General features: G+C 38.0%; 1 protein-coding gene across 2 annotated transcripts in view; it reads left to right on the top strand.

The window, feature by feature from the left end:
• KCNQ5 (potassium voltage-gated channel subfamily Q member 5) overlaps positions 1-16,588 on the top strand; it is a 529,981-nt gene that overhangs the window by 373,225 nt on the left and 140,168 nt on the right. For both annotated transcript variants that reach the window (XM_059701183.1, XM_059701182.1), the window contains exon 3: positions 8,808-8,934. In XM_059701183.1, coding sequence (XP_059557166.1) covers positions 8,808-8,934 — 127 coding nt within the window. The remainder of the gene's footprint in view (positions 1-8,807; positions 8,935-16,588) is intronic.

Below are 16,588 nucleotides of genomic sequence, written 5' to 3'. Positions count from 1 at the left end.
GACCCCCTGTTTAAAAAGTTTGAGGACCCCTGGTAGGGTCTTTCTGCGCTTTAAAGAGACAAAAATCAAAAGATGATTTCCTTTTGTGTATTTATCCCCATTTTCTGATTTGTGTGGGGCCATCTCTATACCTTAATTTTGTTTCCTTAATATCTATTGTACTAGCAAAACTTTCCAAATTACAAAGAATTATAACTGCAACCTTTCTGGCTGATGCCTTTCTTGGCAATTTATGACTCAGTTTACATCACACATCCTTTTTCTGCAGGAATTGTCTGAAAGAGGCACGCTAGACTGCTGCCCTATGTTACTTTAAGTATACACACACACACACACACACAAAAGGAGCAAAAATAGCTGGAAATTGATTATGTTGATATTCTGAAGAAAGGCAATAGTTCCAATTTTGTATGTCTAATTAGCCACAGCTCTTCAAAAATTGGTGCAAATGTCACAGGGTTTATAATGTCGGCATTTCATCTTCACAGAAATGCTATTTGATGGCATAAAACCAGGAAAAAAACTAATGGTCACAGAAGACAGCTTGTAGATTAGACAAAGGTCACTGTCTTTTAATAAACAGTGGTTGTTAATTAATGAGAAAACAACTAGAATGTGAGCTATTAGGCATTGTGAATTTGTGCCCCCAAAAATCAATCAATCTTACTTAAAACCACTTTGAGTAACTCAAGAGCAAAATAACTGCAAGAATAGAATTTCAATCTCAAATTATACAGCAAATTCATAAATATCAATAAAATAGCACCACAGTTCTCTTGTGTGACATATAAAGATTCTTCCTTAATCTCTAGTAAAGAGGGTTAATGCTAAGTTAGCATTCCAAATAGATATTCAAGATAGACTGGCTCTACCCCTGTGTCTTGGATTTCTAAAGTTCTATATGCATTCCCTTAGTCTTTAAGAGAGTAGGAAAAATGCTTGTTGTTTTACCTAATTTCTCTGAAGACAAATGGGGAAATAATAAAACTCCTTTAAGACCGATGGTAAAAATAATAAACATTGCCTTTAGTTGTAGAGGGCTGGCAAAGCCAAACGCCTAGGGACTTCCATTAGGAAGGACAGAACCATTGTTAGTAATACCAGCTTTACATTACAGCTTTCCTCCAAGTAGGTTAAGTACTCTGATTGTTACTCACTTATCTCTTTAGCAACCACTTGAAAAAATAGTGGGCATCTTATTTCAATTAAAAACAAGCAAGAGAAAATGAACGGGTTTATCCTAAGGTACAGCAGCAAAGGCACCTGTCCCTGCTGGCCCAGCAAGAGTCAGAAGAACCACCCATAAAACATTTTCAACTGAACATAAAAGATTTTTGAATTTCTAACTCATTTGAAAATAAAATGAGACCCCCTCCAAAGGATCATTTGGAGAACACCGCTAAACCAAAACTCAGTGAGCTCAGAGCTAGCATCTGAACTTAAAGAGGAAGACATTTCCTCTTATAAGTCTCCCCCATTAGTTGGATGATGGGCAATGCCTTTTTTATTGGAATTTTTTTGAGATAATTGCAGATTCACATGCCGTTGTAAGAAATAATATGAGGTATCCTGGGTACACTTTACCCTGTTTCTTCAAACAATAAAATTTTGCAAATCTGTAGTATAATATCACAACCAGAATACTAATATTGCTACAATCCGCAGATCTTTTTTTAAAGTTCTCCAGTTTTGGTTGTACACGTTAGAATGTGTGGCTGTAGTTCTGTGCAATGTTAGAGGCTCATGTATCTGTAACAAAAATCAAGATACCAAGCAATTCCATCACCACGAGGGTCTCTCAGATTGCCCTTTAATACCCACACCCACCTCCTCCTTCCTACCCACCCACGACTCCCCCCCACAATCCTCGACTTCTGTCAACCATTAGTTGTTCTGCATTTCTATTTTTTTTTTATTTTAAAAATGTTATATAATCGTTTCTCAGCCTTTTGGCTAAGATGGTGTGTAAAAATGTTATATAAATGGAATAATATGATATGCAACCTTTTGAGTTTGGCTTTTTTCACTCAGCATAATTCTCTAGAGATCCATCCAAGTTGTCTTGTGTATCAACAGTTTATTCATTTTTTATTGTTGAGTAGTAGAGCATGGTATGGATACAGTAACCCTTGTTTAACTCATTCACATGGTTAGGACATTTGGACTGTTTTCAGTTTGGGGTCATTATGAATAAATCCACTATGAACACTTGTGTGTACAGGTTTTTGTATAAACAATAAGTTTTCATTTCTCTGACATGAATGTCCATGAATATAGCAACGGTATTTTTATAAGAATTAATAAAACTGTTTTTCAGAGGAGTGGTACCATTTAACATTCCCACCAGCAGTGTGTGAATGATCCAGTTTCCCTGCATTCTCCCCAGCATTTTATATGTTATCACTATTTTTTTATTTTAGCCATTCTGACACATGTGTAGTGTTATCTCATTGTGATTTGAATTTACATTTTCTGTATGGCTATTGATGTTGAATATCTTTCCATGTGCTGATTGGCTATCCATAAATCCTCTTCAGTGAAATGTCATTCATGACTTTTGCCCATTTTCTAATTGAATTTGTGTGTTGTTTTTTTACTCATGAGTCTTAAGAGTTTTTACATATTCTAGATATTAGTCCTTTGTCATATATGTGGTTTGTAAATGTTTTCCCCCAGACTATAGTGTGTCTTTTCATTCTCTCTGCTTTTGATGAAGTCCAAGTCATTAATTTTTCCTTTTATACCTTGTGCTTTCCTGTTCAGTCTAACAACTTTTATTAACTCAAATTCCCAAAATTTACTCCGGTTTTTTACTAAAAGTTTTATAGTTTAACATTTAAGTCCGTGTTATATTTGAATTGATTTTTGTATAAGGTGTGAGGTATAGATTTAGGTTCACTTTTTGGGGGGGGCCTATTAATGCCCAATTGCCCCAACATCATTTGTTAAATGGCTATTTCTTCCTTCACTAAATTGCTTTTGCACTTTTATAAGAAAAATCAGCCCAGCCATTATGGCTCAGTGGTTGAACATTGACCTATGAACCAAGAGGTCACTGATTGATTCCCAGTCGGGGCACATGCCCCGGTTGTGGGCTTGATCCCCAGTGTGGGGCATGCAGGAGACAGATCAATGATTCACTTTCATCATTGATGTTTTATCTCTCTCTCCCTCTCCCTTACTCTCTGAAATTAATAAAAATATTTTTAAATCAATTGAGCATATTTGTCTGTTTCCAAATTCTCTATTCTGTTCTCTCTATTGTTCTCTGTGTGTCTGTCCCTCTGAGAGTACCACACAGTCTTGAATATTGGAGCTATGTAGTAGGTCTTACTATCATGTTGAGTGATTCCTTTAACTTTATTCTTCTATGTTGGGATTGTTTTAACTATTCTAGGACCTGGGCTTTTCCATATTAATTTTAAAGTAAGTTTGTTTATTTCTTTAAAAAAAATGCTTTTTGAGATTTTTATAGGAATTTCATTAAACTTATAAATCAATTTGGGAAGAGTTGACGTCTTTATTATGTTGAGTCATCCAATTCATGAACATGGTATTTCCATTTATTTAGGTCTTCTCTGATTTCTTCTATCAACATTTTGTAATTTTAGCATGCATAGCTAAGAGCATAGCTAAATGTTTCATTGGGGTTTTGTACATGTTATTTATTAAATTGAGATAATAAATCTCTATTTCTAACTTGCTGAGATTTTTATAATACATGGAAAAACTGGGTATCTGCATGCAAAAGAATGAAATTGGACACTTATCTAATACCCTGTACAAAAAATCAACTCAAAATGGGTTAAAGACTTAAATGTAAGGCCTAAAACTCTAGAACAAAACTCTAGGGGAAGAGCTTGACATTACTTTGGATCTGGACAATGATTTTTTTTAAACAAGATCCCAAGGCACAAGCAACAAAAGCAAAACTAGACAAATAGGATTGCATCAAACTGGAAAACTTCCGCACAGCAAAGGAAATAATCAACAGAGTGAAAAGACGACCTTCAGAATGGGAGAAAACATCTAAAACAAATATATATATAAAACTTCTATAATTCAATAGCTAAAATTCAAAAATAACCTATTTTTAAAATGAGCAAAGGACCTAGATAGACATGTCTCAAAAGAAGACATACAAATGGCCAACAGGTATATGAAAAGATGCTCAACATCACTAATCATCAGGGAAATGAAAATCAAAACCACAATGATATCATCTCACACTTGTTAAAATGTCTATTTTCAAAGACAAAAGATAAGTTCTGGTGATGCTATGGAGAAAAGGGAACCTTTGTGCATTGTTGGTGGGAATTTAAATTGGTGCAACTACTGTGGAAAACAGTATGAAGGTTCCTCAAAAAATTAAAACTACAACTACCATATGACCCAGCAATACCACTTCTGGGAATATATCCAAAGGAAATGAAGCCAGGATCATAGGAGATATTTGCATTTTCATGTTCATTGAAACATTATTCACAATATCAAAGATATGAAAACAAGCTTTGTCTCCATCAAAGGACAAATGGATTTAAAATGTGGTGTATATGTGCAGTGGACTAGCCTTGAAAGAGAAGGAAATCCTGCTATTTGCAATAACATGGATGAACATGAAGGACATTATGCTACGTGAAATAAGCCATACAGAGAAAGACAACTACAATACTACATGATCTCAATTATACAGAATCTAAAAAAGTTGAACTCATAAGGGCAGGGTAGAATGGTGGTTACCAGGGTCTGGGTGTCAGGGAAAATGGAGAGTTGTTACTGCTTAGCTATGCAAATTTCAGTTATTCATGATGAACCCGTTCTGGATATCTAATGTATGACATGGTGACTATCTATAATATTAAAAGCATAATATGCAAATCGACTGAACAACCAAACAGCAGAACAACTGTCCAGATGACCACACTATGACATGCACTAGTGCCAGGTCAGCCAAGGCAGGTGTGATGCGATTGGTCAGAGGGGCCTGCCACTGTCTCATGATCGCCCCACAGAGGGGGGCCCACGCCACCTTCTGTGGGGTGATCGATGGGGGGGGGGGGGCTCCACGATCAATTACCCCAAAGAGGGAGACCCAGACCACCAGCTGGCAGGGCGATCAATCGGGGGTGGGGGAGGGCTCTGTGATTTCCCCAAAGAGGGAGGCCAGGCCACCCTCTGCACGTCAATCGATTGCAAAACCCCAGCCAAGTGGCAGGGCCTCCCTCTGCTGGGTGATCAATCGCAGATCCTGGTGATTGATTGCCCCACAGAGAGAGGCCCAGGCCACTGGCCAGGGATGCTGTGGCAGGTGTACAGGGCCAGCCAGCAATCACCCTGCAGAGGGAGGCCCAGGCCAGCCAAGCGATCGCACCCCACACCTGTCGCCCACAGAGGGAGGTGACCAGTGGTGGGGGAAGGAGAGGCAGTGCTGCACAAATGGCAAGCAGAGGCAGTGGTGGGGGTGGGGCCAGCTGCCGGCAGCTGGGGGGAAGGAAAGCCCCGATAGGCCCTGATCGCCGGCCAGGCCTAGGGACCCTACCCAAGGGGTCCTGGATTGCAAGAGGGCGCAGGCCAAGCTGAGGGACACCCCCACCCCCCACCCTGTGCATGAATTTCATGCACTGGGCTTCTAGTAATAGAAGTTAATAATATTGTATTGTGTACTAAAAATGTGCTAAGTTGATTTTAAGTGTTCTCACCACACACAAAATGTTAACTGTGAGGTGATAAATACGTAATTAGATTGATTATGATAATCATTATACAATGTATATGTATATTAAAACATCATGTTGTATACCTTCAATATATACAATTTTTATTTATCAATTACACCTCAACAAAGCTGGGGAAAGAAAAAAGAGGGGAAAAGTGGTCTTTTCACACTTCCTCTCCCCACTCATTTTACACCTGTCAGATGAGGGGTGATTGCCCTTCTCTAGCTCAATAAAATTTATTCCTTTTTACTGAAATAAGATGCAACTTGCAAGAACCAGGAGACAGAGTCTGTTCAAAGTGGTTTTCACACTTTTGTCCCCATCACATCCATCCAAGTCTTGGAGAGAGAACTTCCCCACAGCTGCTGCGCTGGGCCTGAGGAAGCTCTCCACACCTGCTGAGCTCTCACCTCCCACCGCTGCTTACTCAGTGACAGAAGATTTTCGAGGTTACTTTTCACACAGTCTGAAACCAAGCCCTCATAGGGAATGCTAAGTAATGGTCTCTAGCAAGGAAGGACAAGAAAATTCTAATTCCATTATTATTTCCCTCAAGGCACAAGTTATGTTCCCGTGGTGAAATCCAGTTACAACTTCCTCTAGCTTATTTGGAAATGAAAGATTTTTCCCTTACCCCTTAAAAAAAGTTGTAAGCAATATTCCTGAACAAGGAATCCTGAGTAACGAATTTGTAGACTTAATTTATCCTACCTCAGTGCCACCTAAAAATGGTGCAAAATTACAATGGTTAAATATTTATTACTTTAGAATAATGTCAACAATTCCCACAAAAAAAGAAACATCATGATATGGCAGTGCCTGGGCCCTCAGGCATATTTGGGATATTCTTGGGTAATCTTATAATATGACCTGTCACCAGTGGTGTGCCAACCTTTCTGGCACAAGTAGGAGTTAGAGGCTGAGGTAGAAAAGTGGACTTGCCATTAGATATTGATGGGGCACAGCTCCAAGGGCATCATAGGCCTTGGCATGCTTTCTGTGTGTGGGAAGATGTGCTGGATGAAACACAAGTGATCTAGTACTGTAGCCACCTTAATAAATTACTAGACGCAACCACCCTGATATATAACAAAGCCAAAACAAAACAAAGCCCTCAGCCCTAGCCAGTTTTGCTCAGTGGATAGAGTGTTGGCCTTTTGACTTAAATGGTCGGGGGTTCAATTTGGTCAAGGGCATGTACCTCAGTTGCGGCTCTGTCCCTGGCCCCTGTCAGGGCACATGCCAGAGGCAACCAATTGAAGTGTCTCTCTCACATTGATGTTTCTCTGTCTCTCTCTCTTACACTCCCCTCCCACTGCCCCCAGTCCATTCTCTCTAAAAAAAATCAATGGGAAAAAATATCCTCAGGTGAGGATTAACAAAAACAAAAACCCTCATTTCGTTACTAATAATGTTGTATAGTTTTGGTCATCTGTGTGTAAAGTCATCTTCAGAGATTTAACCCATAAATAGTTTTAAATCACTGTAAGTAAGCAGCAATGATGTTGGAGATTTATTTCCCATCGTGAGAAATATTTGTGGGTTACTTAGTGCAAAATAACAGACGGATAAAATGATGTATCTCTACTAGGCATTTCCAAAGTGCAACACATCATCACATACTCTAACTGAAGAAATAGACATTTGCCTGAAACTTGCAACACAAATGCCATTTTTCTAAATTTGATAACGGTTTTTATCTTGGTGCATGGGGTGGGAGAATGGGGAGTGGCTTAGAACCTTTACTTTCTATGCTCTATAGTTCTGTAATGTTTCATGTTTTCATAAGGACCATGTATCACTTTTATAATTAAGCAATTATAGTAAAAATAATTTCATAAATAATAAGTTCAATAAAATTTTTAAATATATATATATATGTTGTTCTGCATCAGCGATTTTCAACAGGTGCCACAAGAATTTTTAAAACATGCAACACCTGACTATTAAGTCAGGGGCGCTGACCTCTTTTCCCTTAGATTGCCAAATTTTAAAAAATGACAACAGCCAATACAACAATGGCTGTCAAAAAGTATACCTATTTTTTTGTAAGATCAGCAAAAAATATATATATTTTGGTGTGCCACAGAATTTTGGTAATTAGCTATGTATTCCATGAGATGAAAAAGGTTGAAGATAGCTGCTCTACATTACTGATGCTGAACCAACCCTTATTTCAAAACAAGACAGAGAATTGTTTTTAAAAAGAAACCAATTTTGATCAACTCAGTGCCTGTCCCTATAGGGGAAACAAGGTGGTATGATTAGCTTGCTCCAAAAATGCTTTCTTCTTAAAAATTCCATTGGGTTTCTCATTCTATGACCCACTGCTTAATGAGCCAATTTAGTTGGCCTTTCCCCAAGGTTCACTCACAACTCTTCCTAAATAATCTCAAAGTCCTTTTGCTGGAGCAGGTGTTATTTTCCAAGCAGCTCTCACCAAAGGCCAATATGATAATTAATAACCTTCAGATTCGAAGACTTTAGGCCCTAAAGTTTAGGGTCTCATGTCTGACAAAGCGTGCATATGCCACATGCACAGTAATGTTTCTGAAACTTGCTGTTTTATGAGGAGATTTAGACACCATAATAAAAGAACTCAGCAAAGTTTTAAATAGTCAGTTCTTTTTCTCTGCTAGTAAGAACAACCCTTGAGGGCTTAGAGATAGTCACTTCTTGCAGCCAAATGGTCTGTTTTCTGTGAAACTGTAAAGTTGTGTTTTCAGGGTCCTCTCTTTCATTTCAGATCCTTCACATGTTACCAGGTAGCTGAAGTCAGCTACACTGGTAAGTCAGCTGTACAAGGCAGGTTGGTAATTCAACCTGCAAATTTAGTATTGAAACTGACTCTTAAATCTGCAGTGTTCAAGACTTGGAAAGGAATGGCATTCCGTAATAGCAAATGCAGACAATATGAGTTCTCAGTGTTCTCCAGGTTTACTTTGGTTTGGAGAAGAGATGTTCTTCAATTGTCTAAATTTAACAAATAGACGTTTTAGATGAAGTGCCTAAGTGTTCAGAAATACGCTCCGAGCTTCTTGCTCTGGTTTGCTCCACAATACCTCTAACATGTCCGCTTTGATATTTTAGGAATTTGTGATGATTGTCGTCTTTGGTTTGGAGTTCATCATTCGAATCTGGTCTGCAGGTTGCTGTTGTCGGTACAGAGGATGGCAAGGAAGACTGAGGTTTGCCCGAAAGCCCTTCTGTGTTATAGGTAAATATCAAAGTCCAGATGCCTGGACTTCTGCATCCTTTTCTTCTGCCTACTGCATTGCAACATTTAATTTATATTAAAATTAATATTTGTGGAGTATTTATCATGTCAGGCACGCTTGTGTTTTTCAAAGTGTTGACTCATTTAATCCTCACCACAACACTGTGTGGTAGGTATTTTTATTATCCCCATTTTACAAATGAAGAAACTGAGGCAAAGAAAAGTGAAATATGTTACTAAAAGTCATATCAGTAGTAAGTGGTGGAGCTGGGATTTGAGCCAGAAGGTCTGGCTCTAGAACACCCACCTGTATCAATTACGTTACACTGAACTATATGGTTCTCAGTGTTGACCTGAATTAGGGAAGCATTAATTTCAGCAAATATAAATAAGACCCTTTTCTCCCTTATAATATAAGCAATGTCCCTTTTTGCTTCTAATTAACTGGAATGGATAGAAGTGTATTAGACTTGGTAATGCATGTCAATTAGTGTGCCTCAAGTTTGTTTCACTTTATGCACTGGTAACTTCAGACAGGATTAAGTGTTTTATACTCTGAAATATGAGTCACCCTCCCTGCAGTCCCTAAGTAAGAATCACATCTCTGCATCCCCCTAGATGCTGTGGTTTTCAGAGGGATTCCATTCATCTAGGTACCAATTTCAAATTATACTTATTAATGAAGACATCATATAGCATTCTGGGGTTAAGATCTGGGATGATCTACCAGTAATATATTTAAAAGTATATCATAAAATTGGAAACTCTAGTAAATTATATCTCAAAAAATAATTTAAAAAAAAGAGTAAATTGCCTACATCCAAGTCCTTTTCCCCTAAATATTGCAATGTAGATTTCCTAAAGATAAAGATATTCCTTTATATAACCTTCAGTAAATTTAACATTGATGCAACACTTTATCTAATCTCCTGGTTGTATTCCAGTTTTGTCAGCTGGTCCCATAATGTCCTCTACAGCATTTTTCCCTCCTCAGTACATGATCCAGTCTGCATTTAGATCACATACTGCATTTAGTTGCCATGTCTCTTTAGTCACCTTTAATCTAGAACAATTCCTCAGACCTTCTTTGCTGCATGACATTGACATTTTAGAAGAACATAGCTTCAGCCCCACCCCCTTTTTAAAAAATAGAATGTTCTTCCTTTTGAGCAGAAAAACCCTACATATATATAAGCTATATGGTTATGGTTGTTGTTGCTATTTAACAGCTAAACCTGGTTTTCTTGCTCTTTTTGCCTTCTCACTTCTTTGGCAGCCATTCAAATCCAAATACTGAAAGTTCTTGGGGAGGCTTACTTATTATTTCGACCATTTCCACTCTCAGAAAGTGGATTTTTATTTATTTATTTTTTCTTAATATATTTTATTGATTTTTTACAGAGAGGAAGGGAGAGAGATAGAGAGTCAGAAACATCGATGAGAGAGAAACATCGATCAGCTGCCTCCTGCACATCTCCTACTGGGGATATGCCCGCAACCCAGGTACATGCCCTTGACCGGAATCGAACCTGGGACCTTTCAGTCCGCAGGCCGACGCTCTATCCACTGAGCCAAACCGGTTTCGGCAGAAAGTGGATTTTTAATCTACAAAGTGATTTAGACTATCTTCTTCATCCACGACGGGTTTTCATTTTGTTTTAGAAGTCAGGAATTGTTGAGCAATCTTCTTAGTCTCCTCCTTTACCCCTGTTCCCTGAGGCAGGGGCAGAGTAAATGTAAGGACGCACTGGAGAAGGTCTCCCCATCCATGGGTCCTGTTAAGAACAATCTTTCATTCCACCCTTGTTGCAAAGGAAGAGCACTGTCGTAGCGATGGAAGAATGGGTGGGCTCCCCACACTCTCTGCCACTGAGGCCCTTTCATAGTATACACACTTCAAAACAGTCACCATTTATTCAGTCAAACTTTATAGAAATTTGCGGTGTGTGAAGCACTGCAGTGACAATAGTGAAATTCTAAATTAACACAGTCTTAAAATGTCCTGTTTGGCCTCTGCTAATGAATTTTTATTTGTCCAACTGCCTCTCTTCTGCAAGAGTGGGCTTTTCTCCTCTTTGGAAACCATTGCTCAGGTAGAGAGGAAAATAGGTAGGAACTCCCAGCCTTGCAGGCTGATCCAGCCCCAAAACATATTAGTGAAGGCTTTTGATTTTTCTCCCTGGAGATTTTTTTCTCTTTTGGAATTCTCTGCTCAAGCAACATCACAGAAGGCTGTAACTTGATGTGAAACTATTGCACGAGTACTTTCTGTCCTTTAAAGGACCAAACAAAACAATTTACAAGGCAAATGGTTAGCCAAGACTCACTCAGCTTCTACAGGATAAGATTGGTTCATGGATGGCTGCAGGAATGTTCCACTCCAGACTTTAAAACCAATTACAAATTGGTTTGGTTCCAGTTCCAGAGGCAATGCCAATGTATTTCCGGCCCCTGAGTTGAAAAGAAAGTTCTTTCCCAGATGCCTGCTGCCTTTTGATAGCTGTTTTCAACTCTGGATGCATCAGCCACTCTTAGTGCTTTAATCGTTCTCTCCCTGTATCAGATCCTTGAGGTTTGGATGTGGCCCATGTTTCTAAAAATGATGTTAGGTTATATGTAATTTTAGACACCTTTGACCCTGTCAATAGTGACCTTAAAAATTTAGTACAACATGGCTTAGGCATAGTTTCAAGTTTAGTTAACTCTTTAAGCCTTTTCTTCATTTGGGTATTTTTGTAAATTAATCACTTTGGAAGAAAATTTCATGGGTAAGTATATAATGAGTCCCTATTAGAACAACGACAATATTTATACTTACATTTAAGGTAGCTATGCATTTTTCAGTCTTTTATTTAAAGTGCATGTAACAGTTTGATCCATGGCCCAGCCGAATTGAGGTAATAGTGAAACATGTTCAAATGTGGCTCGTTAGTATGAGGTCAATACAATTTTAACTTACACAGAGGAACCAAATGTCACCGGCCTGAAGGCAGCAGGCTGTAACAAATGACAAAACCCCTTCTGGGCCTGTTTAATAGGTCCATAAAAATGATTGATGTCATGGTAAAATGATAAAGTATAATGTAAACTGAACCTTGTAGTTCCCGTGTTCAACATAATTTACTGTGATGAAATGGAACAAGGAGTAATATCTCTCTCATCTGTCCATGGTAACTGCTCTGAGTTTGAAAATGTAGCTAAAATTTCTCAGATCTCCTTGTGTTTGTATGACTTGATTACTCTGAACATGCCAAATACACACCCAAATGTTTTTAGAAGTCTTAAGCATTCAAGAAAAAGATACAGATAAGATTGTGATAAGTTGGCTGTACCTTCAATGTGAAAAATGCTTTCTGTAAGCACACTGATATTATTCTTTCCGATTGGAAAGAGATGAAAGCTACTTGAGTGGGCATCTAGTAACCTTTCTATAGTATTGAGCCCTATAGACCAAATGATAATGTTTGGACACAATTTGATAGAGGTCGCACAGGCTAATTCCCAAAGACTTTAGAACTCCCCCCTCCTGAACTGCCCAACCTCTTACCCCTGCACTCTAACCAGAATCAGGAGCATTTAAAAAACTTGTTGATTTAAGAAATCATTGTATACTTGTGTGTTGGGAAAACATTTTAAACAACAGTTGCTTACCTAGGGGAAGAGAAAAGTCTATTAATTTTTTTATTAGGTGCTGTCTTTCATTACTGTAATTATCTCTGCTTGGTTTGGGGAGTTTCCTTTGGAAAGTGGTAAAATTTATTTTTTATTACAAAATTATTCCTTAGTCCTATATACTTAATTTACATCTCCCCTCAAAGACTCGGTTGAAATAACATTTCTACAACTATAGGCAATAATCATTGCCTTACCAATTTGTAGGGTCAAGCATATTTTAGGATGACAATCCAGGTCTCCCTATACAATATTTCTACATTCAAGCACAAATCACTCATTCAATGACCTCAATATTGAGAATGTGTGAAATAACTTCAAAGACTGACTTTGTAGTCATTCTTTTTTCAAGCTTTTATTAATGACCTACCTGAAAATTGCAAATAATACCAAAGGCTGGTACTTAGATCAGGATAATGAGCCTGATGTGTCAGGAAGCCAACAAATTACTTCCAACAGTGGCTTGTTTGGATTCCCTGGTGATTTTAAAGACAGGTATAATAGGGCCATATTTTTCAGTCTTGCAATGCATCTTAAAGAAACAGAAAATACCAGCCTGTTATTAATCTTGGATCTGTACTTGATGCTAAATTTATGTTGATTTCTTAATGCAGTTTTAACAGTTTTCCTTCAGTGTAATATTTCCACAAGAGGACAAAGGAGAAAAATCACAGCACAGATCTTTCCCCCATGAATTGAGCACATGTGCCTTTGACATGAGATAACGGTCTCTCAGGAAAATGCCAACAAGTGAATTTTTTAATAAGAAAAAAGTAACCAGCCTCTTACTTGGCTAAAACAAAATAGAAGCCTCTATTAAAATCAACCACACAGCCAAGGCCACTCTAATATATCTGCGAGTTCATCCTATTAAAAGGCAACTTCAGCTGCTAATGTGTTCAAAAGTTAAATCAGAGATTCCCAGAACTGCCATTGCCCTCTCAACTGAAGATTTGAGACATGATTCTTCATCACCATCAACAAGCATTCAGCATTTTTTTGTTTTTGTTTTTTGCTTCTCTGCCTTCTCCATCTTCAGTTCTATGAAACATAGAATTTTGTTCTAAGCCTTTGAATTGCATCATTTTATATACCTTCTAATCTTTTCTCTCTTTTGGTAGAAATTATATCCTCTCTTATTTCCTATCTTCTTCTGTTTCTCTTTACTTCTAAGTCTTCAAACTACTTCACATATAGATTTATTCCATATGATTCATTGAACCATCTGAGGACAATTAAACCCTATTGGATTGATTTATCACAAAAAGCCATTAAAGTCTTTTCAATCCCTTTAGTTATTGATAGCTGATATTTATTAAGACCTGTTCTATGCTAGGTACTGCTCTGAGCACTCTATAAATATTATATCCCATTTTGTATGAGGAAGTAAGACAAGGTTTAAGAGACTTGCCCACAGAAAGATGTAGGTTAAAGAAACAAGATTCGCTGTTTTGTGATTTCACTCTAGAAAAATATACTTACCTAATGTGCTGTTTTTATTCACAATACCAAATCTGAAGCTTTTTTTCTCATACCAGCCAATCCTCCCACTCTCAAGACACCAACTGGGTATTCAACAACTCAATTAAATTCTGATACTAACTGCACAGAGTTAGTGCAGATTCCACAGGTTAAGAACTGAGTCCCACAAGACTCCCCCTGCACCCCACTCCCAGCCTTGACTTGCCACCTATAATGAGGTTCCCTACACATGCTTCTACCCAGCTAACTACAACTATAAGGGCTTCCATATTCCCCATCTCAGGTTTGAAAATTCACTAAAATGATTCACAGAACTGAGGAAAGTGCTTTACTTACTATTTTTGGTTATTTATAAAAGATACAATTCCAGCACAGGCAAATGGAAGAGAAGTATAGAACAGTTATTTGGCGTGGGGAAATGACTAGCATGGCACTTCCATGCCCTCTCCAGGCATGCCACCCTCCCAGCACCTCAATGTGTTCACCAACCTGGAAGCTCTCAGAACCTCATGGTTTAGATATTTTCATGGAGTTCTCATTACTTAGGCACAATTGATTAAATCATTGACCATTGTTGATTGAACTCATCTCTAGACCTCCTTCCCTTTCCAGAGGTCCAGGGTTGGGCTTGAAATTCCAACTTTCTGACAATGCTTTGGTCTTTCTGGTAACTGGTCCCAATCTTAAAACTATGGTCATCTCATTAGCATACAAAAGACATTTATCACTCGAGAGATTCCAAGGATTTTGGGAGCAGTGTGCCAGGAACCCAGGACACTGACCAAGTAATTATCTATTTCCCATACCAAGGACAACGACCAAGAAATTATCTATTTTCCGTTGTACCACACTACCCAACTATGACAAAATTACCCTTGTTTAAGTGTAATTGAATCTTGTTCATTGTCATCAACTCACAAAAGAACCTGATACTTTTATGTACATCTTTAGTAATCCAAGATTTTTTAATGAGAAGTTGGACTTTACAAAATGACTTTCTTTGCAGTATCAGTCTTAATTTTACCAGGTTTAGTATCAGGTCACTTATTTCTGTTCTCTAACCTAAAGGGGAAATTGGGCTCTAAAGTAGTTATACTTGCCTTGTATCAGATTGCATATTCTCTTAAGCAGAATTATCATGAGGTTCTCCATGTATTTCCTAATTGGAAACATCTCCAGGATATGTAATGTTACTCCCAGAAAAGCCATTGAATGTTTATTAACATTAGTAGACTATTCAGAAACCTGTTTAGGTGATTGTTGACCTGATGCACAAATTTGAACTTACAAAGTAGCTTGATTAGCTGGTATGACTTAACCATAGAGAAAATGCCCTTAGAGGGAAATGAATAACAAATGATTATTTCCCACTCTTTCTATAAACTTCAGTAGAGCACTGTGATGTATTGTACTAATATTCTGTACTATCAAATGTTCTGTAAGAAAATTCATTCACAGACAGAGCACTTATTACATGCTAAACATGGTCTTATGTGTAAAAAACTCAAAGATGAATGGAACATGGTCCCTGCCTGTAAGAGTACAGTCTCCTGGGCTCTTAAAGAAGGGCAAAACTGGAAGGAGGGAGACTAATTATGGTGACACCAAGTAAAGGTGATGGAGGTGGAAGTACTTGTGGGGAGAAGATATAGAATCTCATTATAAATTGTATGAGACACCGGAGCAAAAGGTACCCCAGGTTTTTAGTTTAGTCACCCAACAAACATTTATACAATGTGCACTCTGTCCAAGCATAATTCAAGATGCTGGAGAGATTGTGTTGCACCAAATGGGCAAGGTCCTACTCATAGAACGATTATCCCATGGACAGAAATAAAAAATACACAAACATATTTTTGAGAAGTAAGATATCAACTGGAGAGACATGCAATGAAGAAAATAAAACAGAGATGTCAGGGGCTGCTTTAGATTGGGGGGCCTGAGAAAGTCTTTCTAAGGAATAGACCTTCAAGTTGATCTGGATAGTAAAAGGGAACCAGTCATGAGAAGATTTAGGCAGATATCTTTCCAGGCCAGAAAATGGTCATTGCAAACATTCTTAAAACCCAATGAGCTTGGCTTGTCCAAGGGAGAGACATTTTGGCTGGAGCTCAGTGAGTAGTGGGGAGAGGAGTAGGAGCTGATGGACAGATAGGCAGAGGCCACATGAGGGTCATGTAGGCCATATGAGGGCATATACTAGTAGTTACCTGATACAAGGCAGCTTCTAATATCGGGTTACCACACTAGTTAACGGTTCAATAGATCAGTGGCAAGTATGATGCTGAATATTTGGACTAAGAAAAACACATTTTGATCAGGCAACAAAAAGTATGGATATACAAAGCTCTGGGTTTTTTAGTTATCTATACCTGTTTGAACTTTGTAGCAGCAATATATGCAAATTTTATTCATTCAGAAGAATATAAGCCTATTCGCTCTTACTTTCCCATATAACTATATCTCTACCCTTGCAAACATGAAATATCAAAACTGAAAA

The sequence above is a fragment of the Myotis daubentonii genome, chromosome 6 (assembly GCF_963259705.1).
Source record: "Myotis daubentonii chromosome 6, mMyoDau2.1, whole genome shotgun sequence".
Classification (NCBI taxonomy): Eukaryota; Metazoa; Chordata; class Mammalia; order Chiroptera; family Vespertilionidae; genus Myotis; species Myotis daubentonii.
The sequence above is the reverse complement of the archived record's forward strand: the minus strand, read 5'-3'. Positions and strand labels throughout refer to the sequence as shown.